At 40.0% G+C, this 13509-nt stretch overlaps 1 protein-coding gene across 2 annotated transcripts in view; it reads right to left on the reverse strand.

Annotated features, from left to right (window-relative positions):
- Window positions 1-13509, reverse strand: part of LOC126175647 (receptor-type tyrosine-protein phosphatase N2) — a 468697-nt gene that overhangs the window by 64396 nt on the left and 390792 nt on the right. For both annotated transcript variants that reach the window (XM_049922539.1, XM_049922538.1), the window contains one exon: window positions 12177-12244. In XM_049922539.1, the coding sequence (XP_049778496.1) occupies window positions 12177-12244 (68 nt within the window). The remainder of the gene's footprint in view (window positions 1-12176; window positions 12245-13509) is intronic.

Here is a 13509-nt window from a genome sequence, read left to right on the forward strand (position 1 = left end):
CAGAGATTTAAGTGGTGTATATACACAGGTACTAGGACAGTCTTGGGTCTGTATACTTCAGTATAATGAGGGTTTCAAAGTCCCCTGCCCCCTCTCCCCCTTCAAAGTCACTCTCTCCCCTATACCTCCACTCCCCCTCCCCTGTCCATGTGTGCCCAGGTGGTTTCTAAATAATGCTGCTCTAACACAAACAATTTGGAACTGTATGCCCTATTATTATTATTTATTTGAACAATTATGCAGGAGCAGATAGTGTTGTGAATGTCGGAGCAGTCAGCTGTTGCTACAGGTGTGTCTCACACACATGGACCTGAAGCCTCTGATTGACTGAGGACTCACACTGCCTCACACTCAGCAGATGCCAATTGATACCACTGTGGGATTAGGGATAGCATCAATCCCAGCAGCCTGAGCCCTGCCATCTCTGAAACAATTTTGGGTGGTCTACAATGGTGTGATGAACAAAGCACACCAGTCAGAGCTAAAAGGAAGAATAGCATACCAAAAGTATCTGCTTGTTTTCCCACACACATTGGGGGATACCTATGTACACTCCTGGAAATTGAAATAAGAACACCGTGAATTCATTGTCCCAGGAAGGGGAAACTTTATTGACACATTCCTGGGGTCAGATACATCACATGATCACACTGACAGAACCACAGGCACATAGATACAGGCAACAGAGCATGCACAATGTTGGCACTAGTACAGTGTATATCCACCTTTCACAGCAATGCAGGCTGCTATTCTCCCATGGAGACGATCGTAGAGATGCTGGATGTAGTCCTGTGGAACGGCTTGCCATGCCATTTCCACCTGGCGCCTCAGTTGGACCAGCGTTCGTGCTGGACGTGCAGACCGCGTGAGACGACACTTCATCCAGTCCCAAACATGCTCAATGGGGGACAGATCCGGAGATCTTGCTGGCCAGGGTAGTTGACTTACACCTTCTGGAGCACGTTGGGTGGCACGGGATACATGCGGACGTGCATTGTCCTGTTGGAACAGCAAGTTCCCTTGCCGGTCTAGGAATGGTAGAGCGATGGGTTCGATGATGGTTTGGATGTACCGTGCACTATTCAGTGTCCCCTTGACGATCACCAGTGGTGTACGGCCAGTGTAGAAGATCGCTCCCCACACCATGATGCCGGGTGTTGGCCCTGTGTGCCTCGGTCGTATGCAGTCCTGATTGTGGCGCTCACCTGCATGGCGCCAAACATGCATACGACCATCATTGGCACCAAGGCAGAAGCGACTCTCATCGCTGAAGACGACACGTCTCCATTCGTCCCTCCATTCACGCCTGTCGCGACACCACTGGAGGCGGGCTGCACGATGTTGGGGCGTGAGCGGAAGACGGCCTAACGGTGTGCAGGACCGTAGCCCAGCTTCATGGAGACGGTTGCGAATGGTCCTCGCCGATACCCCAGGAGCAACAGTGTCCCTAATTTGCTGGGAAGTGGCGGTGTGGTCCCCTACGGCACTGCATAGGATCCTACGGTCTTGGCGTGCATCCGTGCGTCGCTGTGGTCCGGTCCCAGGTCGACGGGCACGTGCACCTTCCGCCGACCACTGGCGACAACATCGATGTACTGTGGAGACCTCACGCCCCACATGTTGAGCAATTCGGCGGTACGTCCACCCGGCCTCCCGCATGCCCACTATATGCCCTCGCTCAAAGTCCGTCAACTGCACATACGGTTCACGTCCACACTGTCGCGGCATGCTAGCAGTGTTAAAGACTGCGATGGAGCTCCGTATGCCACGGCAAACTGGCTGACACTGACGGCGGCGGTACACAAATGCTGTGCAGCTAGCGCCATTCGACGGCCAACACCTCGGTTCCTGGTGTGTCCGCTGTGCCGTGCGTGTGATCATTACTTGTACAGCCCACTCGCAGTGTCCGGAGCAAGTATGGTGGGTCTGACACACCGGTGTCAATGTGTTCTTTTTTCCATTTCCAGGAGTGTATGTTAAATAATGATGACATGCCAGTGTATGGCACTTTTATAATGCAGTCAGGTGTGAGTTATTGAATGTGGTGTGACCTGATGTGTCTAGCTGAATCTTGTCTGGTTAGGTTGTACTGTGAGTGAGGTGCCATGTGCCTACTGTTGGGGTATACAGTAATGAGATGTCTCGGGCTGCCAATCCATGGCTATGATAGGTCACATAGTCAGACTGCAAGACAAAATAAGCTAAATTTTTTAAAGTTGCAGTTGGTTAATTCCATGTTCCATGGATCATTTTGGACAATATATCTTAGTGATGTCGAATGAGTCATTTTACATTCACATTACAAATTAATTTGTAGATATGGCCATATGTGAGTTAATAATTCCCACCCACCACCTTTTACTCATTACAATAATACAAATTCTTCTATGGAATAGAAGGAGTTGTCGAGAAGAAATTTTACTTTGCTGTCTGTCAGACATTTTATATCAGTGGGTTAGTGATCAAAAATTTTACATACATCATTATGCACCCCTTTTTGCACTAAAGACAAGCTTAATGTGGAGTAATGAATGTCATTTTTTCTTCTGGTATTGTAATTATGAACATCACTGTTTCTTTTGAACTGCAGGGAATTATTTACAAAAAACTTTATGAGGGAGTAAATATACTGAGAAGCAGTAGTCAGTATGCCCAACTACTTAAACAGATGTCTACAGTATGACTATGATGAGCACCACACGTTATTCTTAAAGCATGTTTTTGAGCAATGAAGACTTTCTTTCTTAAAGCTGAGTTAACCCAGAATATTATTCCATATGACATGTGGAATGAAAATATGCAAAATACATCAACTTAATGTTTGGAGTTCCAAAATGTGCTTTTTCCAATTTAAATTCTCACAATACAGACACCTAAAAATTTTGAAGTTTTCATCCTATTTATTATTTCCTCACCATGTGTTAACATGAAAAAAAAAAAAAAAAAAAAAAAAAAAAAAAAAAAAAAAAAAAAAAAAAAAAAGAGAGAGAGAGAGAGAGAGAGAGAGAGAAAGAAAAAAAAAGTTCAGACAGAATGTAACTATCAGTTGGTGCAGGATAATCATAGACTGTCGACATATATGTGTGTCTACACTGACGACACTGCTGTTGCAAGTGACATAATTGAGTATCCTCTAACGAAACCAGTGTCTGAACCTTCATGCATGAAAATATTACACTTCAATACAACATAAAGTTTTGATGTCAGTGAGATCAAATAAGTTCAGATTCCAGTGGTTGTCTTCAAACATCCTCTACGATGCAAAGTAAAATGACATTATCCAGTAATGAGAGGCTTCATATAAACAATAATCTGATGCTATTTGAAACCACGTTCAGCAGAAGTAGTCAGACTTCCACACAAAGGTCCTCATATGTGGCCAACAATTCAGATCACATTTGACAGCTCACTTGAGTAAAACCTAAAATGAGAGACTGTATAATATTTTGGCTTGATACCTGCATCCCTCCTCCAACTGGTTTGTGAGAAAACCACCCCTAAATTCCATGATGGCAATTAACTGAAAACTGACAGGATCGATAGATAATTGAAAACTGAGCAGCTTTCATCATCATGTATGGAATCAAACTACACTCTCCACATACTTGGTATTATAAGCCTCATTGGGTCATTGAGGCACTCTCAGTTTTGCATCACTTGATAATGCTTAAAACTAGAAACTGAGGAAATAAATTTTTATGGCTGTGGCTTATGTGCCAGAAATTCAACAAAAGTGCCATTGACAGAACAACCAAGCCATCTGGCTGCATAGCAGAGAACCTGGATTTGCATCTCAAATGCAGTCTGCAATTCACGCCCCCCGCACCCATATTGGTTGGAATAGGAGGGTTAATAAGGTAAGTACAGCAATAGGGAATAATAAAAAGGGAGGCAAATAAATTTCTCAGGTGACATGGATTAGCACAGAATTAAGATTTTAAGCTGTGTTGAACAATTCCGAGTAAGACTGCTTTGAATTTGTCTCAAGGCACCACAGACAGCTGACCTACACTTGTTTACATTGAGGTGGGGGATAGAATGCACACAGGGATAATTATGTTGGCCTCATTGCCTATTCATTACAAAAAGGTGAGTATTTCCAGCAATAACCTTATGTACATCAATCAGGAGTTGTTCTCCATCATTAGTCTGTTGTGATCCTTGAGTATATTTGTAGTGAATTTTTAAACAATGAAAATTATTTATCATTATTATTTATTAATTATTGCAGTGAATTTTTATCGTATATCCACAGGATAAAATACTTTTTGTGATATAATATGATGATTATCTGAAAATAATATAACACTTATACAGTACATAATTTGTAGTACATCACTTTTTTGTTTATGCAACTTTATTTTATAATTTTTCATCTCCACAATCTTAATAATGGAGGATGTACAGCCCTCTACCAGTGATGAAATAAATATCTGAGATTCTGTCACAGACAGTGGTAAGTGTGAAGTGGCCAACATTGTATATTGGCTTGCACAACTGTTGCAACACAGATGTATTATCAATGCACTACTAGAAACAGGCAGTTTATTTCTCAGCGTTCCAAACTAAGAGGAGCGACTATCATCGAGTGAGCTTTGGAACTGAAGAACAAAGTCATTTTTGTTGATGTCGAAGAACTGCATCATGGAGATGGTACAGAAGGTGGAAGGTGCTGAGATTCATGAATGTGAAATCAGTTGTAATGTTATGGAAATGTCCATGTTCAGTCAAGCTGTACTTCATTAATTACAGGTGAGTGCTGTGAACTGGTAACCAAAAGAGTGAACTATGAAGCTGTACTCCCTGAAGTAAAAGTAAGAGCAGTAGCATTAGGTAAGAATCATCCAGGTTGGAACATTGCAAAAGAATGAATCAACAGCAATCCTGAAAAGGAAGAAAGATTTAAAATTGTGGAAAAGAGGTATCATTAAAGGAGGGACAAGGTATGACAGATATATCAATAAATAAATGGACATTTTATTGATTTGTCAAATCTCATCTTCATAAGAAGAACATGACAATAAGAATACTCCAGCAGTGGGCTGTAGGTGCAGCACTCCCATGTCTAACCAACATGGATTTTAATTTGCTGCATCATTATCTTGGCAAGAAATTAAAAATTGGAGCATAAAATTAGTCAATGGCACATCATGAAATGCATCTTTACACACGGAGGTAGAAAATATAGAGGATATTACAATTTGCAGCAATTTCAGCAAGCAGATGGTGTCAATGTACATTTTAATGTGATTGACATCCGCCAGACAAGATGCGAATACCCGACGAACATTTGATGCACATTAATGCATATGGAAGAAATATAAAGTCTTGTTGCATTTGGTAATATACATAAAATAACAAATCTGTACAAGGTGCAATATTCTATCAAAACATCTTGAAAACCGTAGCCTAATTTTTTTTTTGTGCTGACAAGAAACCAATGATATATTTGCCCCTTGGGTTATAGAAGAGGCCAACTGTTTAACCAACTCTTTAAAAACATTTATGTCACTTGCTCCAAACTGGAAACTGACAAATTTAATTTACAAAACATATCTAGAGAACATTTTAAAATCATATGTTGCTGATAACAAGTTTTACCTGATATTAGATTCCTGGCATTGACAAAAAAACACTGTAACATATGTTACCATGCTTATAGATGATTCTGGTCAACTGTCTTGCATGGTAAAAGTAATACTGCCAAACTGGACACCTGCATGCCAGCAGTGTGATGTTTATTTTTTTTCACCAAGATAAAAAAAACTTTATTTTGAAGCTCAAAAATTGCAGTATGCTTCTGGAAACCCAGTGGGAAATGGACAACTGCATGAATGCAATAACAATTCACAGCATAACTCATAATCAACTTTCAGTACCAATTTTTCAGGTGATGCTACCATATGTATGGTAAGCATAAAAATTAATACCTGAAAAATAAATATTTTAAAATGTAAACCAAGGTTGTTTTCCATTAAGTCTTTAGAAGAAATGATACAATTGCATGAAGATTGAATTTATTAGATATTCTTGCTACTGCAAGTGTATTTGTCTCAAATGTTTATAGGGAAATGAAATGGAAATGAGCGTTTGGCATCATTGGCTGAGAGGCCCCTTCAGGGCAGGTCTGGCAGCCTTGGTGCAGGTATTATTACATTCAACGCCACATTGGATGGCCTATGCCCCAGATGGCGATGAAATTATGATGAAGACAACACAACACCCAGTCCTTGAGCAGAGAAAATCCCCGACCCAGCCAGGAATTGAAACTGGGCCCGTAGAATGCAATCCTTCACGCTGACCGCTCAGCTATCGGGGCGGACAAATGTTTATATGACAACCACCATCCATTCAGCTGTTCAAAGAAAAGTGAGGAGATATAACAGAGTGAGTGGAAGAATCATTTTATAGTGACTAGGACTAAAATTGTAATTCCTTACTAATCCAAATTGTTAGAGAAATTTATTTGTCTGCCTTGTTATTACCCCTTATTAAGCCACCTATTCCTACCAGTTTTGATACAAGAAAAAAAAATTAGCTGCATAGTGCATTTGAGATTCAAATATAGATTTTTGGACCTCAGCCAAATGCCTTGATCACTGTACTCATGGCTCTTTTGTTGAACAACGTGTAACTTATAGATACATAAATGCCAGTTGCAAAAGTTAATTTTCTTTATCTCTAGGAAAATTATCATTTGCTGACACCATATATGATGATTAAAAATGCTCAGTTATCAACTACCTATTGATCCCATCAATTTTGAGTCTACTCCATGTCATGGCTTTAGGGGGTGGTTTTCTCAAAACAGGATATTGAGCCAAATGTCTTACAGTCTTTCATTTTATGTTGCACACATGTGATCTGCTAGATATGAACTGAGTCAGTTGGCTGTGTCTAAGGCTTTCCTCTTGCCAGAGGTATTAGATGGTCATACTGTCAGCAGTAGCGATTTCTCACAAGCAGTGAAGATATATAATGATACAGGATGCATGCATTTACAAGAATGTATATATAAGTTAATATGCAATCTGGCAAGCTGCTTATGAACTCATTTTCTATGAGAAGCCATGGAAAAATTTGGTGCAGCTTATATGTAAGATTATACAGTAAGCAGAGGAGATCATTACCCAGCATACTGATGACTACTGTGCATCAGTATGTAATAACATGTATGATTCCAATACAACAGATGTAGGGAGAGAATGATAATAATGTTAATAGCACGTTCATATATACAGCTGGCCCCCCATGAAACATGGACTTTGCCGTTGGTGGGGAGGCTTGCATGCCTCAACGATACAGATAGCCGTACCATAAGTGCAACCACAATGGAGGGGTATCTGTTGAGAGGCCAGACAAACATGTGGTTCCTGGAGAGGGGCAGCAACCTTTTCAGTAGTTTCAGGGACAATAGTCTGGATGATTGACTGGTCTGGCCTTGTAACACTAACCAAAATGGCCTTGCTGTGAAGGTACTGCGAATGGCTGAAAGCAAGGGGAAACTACAGTTGTAATTTTTCCCAAGGGCATGCAGCTTTACTGTATGGTTAAATGATGATGGCGTCCTCTTGGGTAAAATAATCCAGAGGCAAAATAGTCCCCCATTCGGATCTCTGGGCGGGGACTACTCAGCAGAAAGAAAACTGGAGTTCTACGGGTCGGAGCGTGGAATGTCAGATCCCTTAATTGGGCAGGTAGGTTAGAAAATTTAAAAAGGAAAATGCATAGGTTAAAGTTATATATAGTGGGAATTAGTGAAGTTCAGTGGCAGGAGGAACAGGTGAACACAGGGTTATAAATACAAAATCAAGTAGGGGTAAGGCAGGAGTAGGTTTAATAATGAATAAAAAAATAGGAATGCAGGTAAGCTACTACAAACAGCATAGTGAATGCTCAAGCCTATTACAATAGTACAAGTTTATATGCCAACTAGCTCCGCAGATGACGAAGAGATTGATGAAATGTATGATGAGATAAGAGAAATTATTCAGATAGTGAAGGGAGATGAAAATTTTAATAGTCATGGGTGACTGGAATTTGATAGTAGGAAAAGGAAGGGAAGGAAACGTAGTACGTGCATATGGAATGGGGGTAAGGAACGAAAGAGGAAGCCGCCTGGTAGAATTTTCACAGAGCATAACTTAATCATAGCTAACACGTGGTTCAAGAATCATGAAAGAAGGTTGTATACACCGAAGAAGCCTGGAGATACGGGAAGGTTTCAGATAGATTATATAATGGTAAGACAGAGATTTAGGAACCAGGTTTTAAATTGTAAGACATTTCCAGGGGAATATGTGGACTCTGACCACAATCTATTGGTTATGAACTGTAGATTAAAACTGAAGAAACTGCAAAAAGGTGGGAATTTAAGGAGATGGGACCTGGATAAACAGACAGAACCAGAGGTTGCAGAGAGTTTCAGGCAGAGCATGAGGGAATGATTGACAAGAATGGGGGAAAGAAATACAGTAGAAGAAGGATGGGTAGCTTTGAGAGATGAAATGGTGAAGGCACCAGAGGATCAAGTAGGGAAAAAGACGAAGGCTAATAGAAATCCTTGGGTAACAGATGAGATACTGAATTTAATTGATGAAGGGAGAAAATACAAAAATGCAGCAAATGAAGCAGGCAAAAAGGAATACAAATGTCTCAAAAATGAGATCGACAGGAAGTGCAAAATGGCTAAGCAGGGATGGCTAGAGGACAAATGTAAGGATGTAGAGGCATATATTACGAGGCGTGTTTTTTAAGTAAGTACCATTTTGAAATTAAAAACAGCCATGCTAAGCTATCTCAATAATTTTATTTTTACATGAAAGCCTGCACCTTAATCTACTTTTCTACATAATTTCCATCAATACTGAGGCACTTGTCATAACGTTGTACCATTTTTTGTATACCCTCCTCATAGAATTCTGCTGCTTGACTTGTTAACCACTGCATCACCACTGTTTTGACTTCGTCTTGAAAATGCTGACCGCCCAAGTGTTCCTTCAAGTGCAGGAACAAATGGTAGTCACTGGATGCAAGATCGGGGCTGTACGGAGAATGATCTAGAGTTTCCCATCGAAAAGATGTGATGAGATCTTTGGTCTGATTCGCCACATGCAAACGGGCATTGTCTTGCAGCAAAACCATGCCTTTGCTCAACTTCCATGGACTGTTGCTTTGATTCTGGTGTGTCATAGGCCACCCATGTTTCATCGCTCGTAACAATTTGGCTTAAGAAATCATCATCGTCATTGTGGTACCGCTCAAGGAAAGTCAATGCACTGTCTAAACATTTGGTTTTGTGCACATCCGTCAACATTTTTGGTACCCAACGTGCAGACAATTTTCGGTAATTCAAGTGCTCGGTCACAATGCCATACAAAACACTACAAGAAATTTAGGAAAGTCATCCCGCAAGGAGGAAATCGTAAAGCGTCTGTTTCCTCTCACCTTATTGTCCACTTCCTGCACCAAACTTTCATTAACGACCAAAGGACGCCCACTCCATTGTTCATCATGCACATTTGTGCGGCCATCTTTAAATGCTCTCACCCACTTCTTACCATTCCATCACTCATAATGTTTTCTCCGTAAACTGCACACATCTCACGATGAATATTGATTGCTTTTGGGCCTTTAACACTAAGAAATCTTATAACATCCCGTATTTCACAGTCGGCGGGACTCACAATTATCGGAGGCATCTTAAACACTCAGTACACAACGTAAACAAGGAAGAATCAGACTGTAATGGCGTCAGTGCATCGATTAAGGTACAAGCTTTCATGTAAAAATAAAATTATTGAGCTATCTTAGCACGTCTTTTTTTAATTTCAAAACGTTACTTACTTAAAAAACACACCTTGTACTAGGGGTAAGATAGATACTACCTACAGGAAAATTAAAGAGACCTTTGGAGAAAAGAGAACCACCTGCATGAATATCAAGAGCTCAGGTGGAAACCCAGTTCCAAGCAAAGAAAGGAAAGCAGAAAGGTGGAAGGAGTATATAGAGGGTCTATACAAGAGCAATATTCTTGAGGACAATATTATGGAAATGGAAGAGGATGTAGATGAAGAAGAAATGAGAGATACGTATGATACTGTGTGGAGAGTTTGACAGAGCACTGAAAGACCTAAGTTGAAACAAGGCCCTGGGAGTAGACAACACTCCATTAGAACTAGTGATAGCCTTGGGAGAGCCAGCCCTGACAAAACTCTACCATCTGATGAGCAAGATGTATGAGACAGGCAAAATACCCCCAGACTTCAAGAAAAATATAATAATTCCAATCCCAAAGAAAGCAGGTGTTGACAGATGTGAAAATTACTGAACTATCAGTTTAATAAGCCACGGCTGACAAAATACTAACACGAATTCTTTACAGACGAATGGAAAAACTGGTAGAATCCGACCTCAGGGAAGATCAGTTTGGATTAAGGAAAGGCAAACCTACGTTTCTAGCATTTGTAGACTTAGAGGAAGCTTTTGACAATGTTGACTGGAATACTCTAATTTAAATTCTGAAGGTGGCAGGGGTAAAATACAGGAAGCGAAAGGCTATTTACAATTTGTACAGAAACCAGATGGCAGTTCTAAGAGTTGAGGGGCATGAAAGGGAAGCAGTGGTTGGGAAGGGAGTGAGACAGGGTTGTAGCCTCTCCCCAATGTTATTCAATCTGTATATTGAGCAAGCAGTAAAGGAAACAAAAGAAAAATTTGGAGTAGGAATTAAATCCATGGAGAAGAAATAAAAATTTTGAGGTTCGCCGATGACATTGTAATTCTGCCAGAGACAGCAAAGGAGCTGGAAGATCAGCTGAGCGGAATGGACAGTGTCTTGAAAGGAGGATATAAGACGAACATCAACAAAAGCAAAATGAGGATCATGGAGTGTAGTTGAATTAAATTGGTTGATGCTGAGGGAATTAGCTAGATTAGGAAATGAGACACTTAAAGTAGTAAATGAGTTTTGCTATTTGGGGAGCAAAATAACTGATGATGGTCGAAGTAGAGAAGATATAAAATGTAGACTGGCAATGGAAAGAAAAGCGTTTCTAAAGAAGAGAAATTTGTTAACATCGAGTATAGATTTAAGTGTCAGGAAGTCGTTTCTGAAAGTATTTGTATGGAGTGTAGCTGTGTATGGAAGTGAAACGTGGACGATAAATAGTTTAGACAAGAAGAGAATAGAAGCTTTCGAAATGTGGTGCTACAGAAGAATGCTGAAGATTAGATGGGTAGATCACATAACTAATGAGGAGGTATTGAATAGAATTGGGGAGAAGAGAAGTTTGTGGCACAACTTGACTAGAAGAAGGAATCGGTTGGTAGGACATGTTCTGAGGCTTCAAGGGATCAGCAGTTTAGTATTGGAGGGCAGCGTGGAGGGTAAAAATCGTAGAGGGAGACCAAGAGATGAATACACTGAACAGATTCTTCCCTTGATGTTGCAGTAGATACTGGGAGATGAAGAAGCTTGCACAGGTAGAGTAGCATGGAGAGTTGCATCAAACCAGTCTCTGGACTGAAGACTACAACAACAACAATATACAGCTGTATGCAAAAGTTTATATTGCACAGTAAATAAAAAATTGTAAGTCATGTTTTTTTTTCTCCCTATAAAATCACTTGTTTGCTAATGTAGTCAATTTTATGTCTGGATAGATGAAACGCTCTCTTAACAGTGACTTCATAGTAATACTACTGAAAAAGGAAGGAAAGTCCAATTTTGCCTGACAATATATAACTAATATTTGTGGGCCCTGCAGACTGTGGCAAGATGAACATTACAGTGCCATTTCATACACATCCTGGTGCAGTTTGCTATGAGCATATACATGGATTTTCAAAAACACTGTTTCAGTCCAAGTACCAGCTATTACAAACTATATATTCAGGCATAGATAGTATAACATACAAGACATGCTGTTCCATTACCAGAAACTACAGCTGAAACTGTGTTTGTAGGAATAATGTTGCTGTGGAAAACCTAGAATAGATACAAAATATTTCTGTTTTGGTTGTCACATGTCAGAAAATTTTGTAGCTAACGTCCAAGACTTGCATGAGCTGGAGACGGCATGATGTAGGGTAAGGAAGCAAATAGTATGAGCTCTTCCCTACTACCTAACTACAATGTAGCTATACAACAATATGGACGTCAAGGCGAGACTCACCTTATCACCGATGCCTGCAGATGTTACTTCCACTGCTGTTTCATCCTTGAGTCTTCCCTTGATGTTATCTACAGGCAAACAAAGATGAAATAGTTTTGATAGCTTGAAATGACTTAGGAACTTCTACTGTGATGCCGTGATATAACCACATACCAACAATGTTTAAGAAAAAATGTCACGTAGAACTAACCTAAATGGAAACTATGGAATATTGCGAACATAGGCTACATTGTGTCGTAGTCTGGACTCTTCCACTCGTGTAAGTCTTATGGTCTGCTTATGTGGTGACATTCTTTGGACATAATTAACATATGTTTAATATGTACTTCTGGTTACATTTCTCTTCCATTATCGAGACTTGTGACAATCAGCCTTGAATCATTCTTGAGATCTAGGTTTCATATTTAGACCTTCTGACTGGAACAAATGGACCTACACTCCTCTTCAAAATAATGGAATGCATAATGAATCTCTTGAGACATGACTCCATTTACGAACTCGTATCAAACGCACTAAGCCGATAATAGTAGATTCGTTTTACTTGTTTTCCCGAGTGTGCTGTTCAGCTGCCATAAATGTTGAAATGATAACAAACTTTCAACCTTTCTCTTTAAAATGTGATAAATATGACCCAGAAATGCCTATTTTTATCAGAGTTATAGAGGTATGAAATTACGTCAACTGAATCCCGACATCGATTTTAAATACGTTTTCAGTTCAAAAGACATCACTATTTTCTTCATGACAACGTACAATCCCGCAAGCAGTGAGGAGTGTTGACCTTTTGAAACCAGTCCACAAGTACACGTGACCATCGTCTTATTTCTTATTGTTGACTAATTAGAAGAAGAGAGAAAAGATCGAGGCCCGCGCTTACAGAAAAAAAGTCTATGACATACTACATCAGTACATTCTTGAGGACATGTGGGAGCTTGCATGTAGTTCTTGACAACGGAAGAGTGCATAAATATTCACGAAAGAATATATATATATATTTTTAAAGTAATGGCAAATTATTGAATATATTTGTTGCAACTGATTCAGATAAAAACTCTCAAAGTGATTTTCTTACCTACAACAAGTATTTTTCTTTAAACAATCATCAGCAACATACACTATTTGATAAAAAGTATCTGGACACCTATTAGTGGACTTTAATATAGGATGTCTCCACTATTCGCTTTCATAATGACTTTCACTCTGCTGGGGACACTTCCAATGAGGTGTTTGAATGTCTGTGGTGGAATGGCAGCCCATTCTTCCTCAAGAGCTGAAACCAAAGAAGGTAATGTTATTGGAAGCTGGGGTCTGAAGCGAAGTCGACGCTCCATTT

This window comes from Schistocerca cancellata, chromosome 3 (genome assembly GCF_023864275.1).
Source record: "Schistocerca cancellata isolate TAMUIC-IGC-003103 chromosome 3, iqSchCanc2.1, whole genome shotgun sequence".
NCBI classification, from domain to species: domain Eukaryota; kingdom Metazoa; phylum Arthropoda; class Insecta; order Orthoptera; family Acrididae; genus Schistocerca; species Schistocerca cancellata.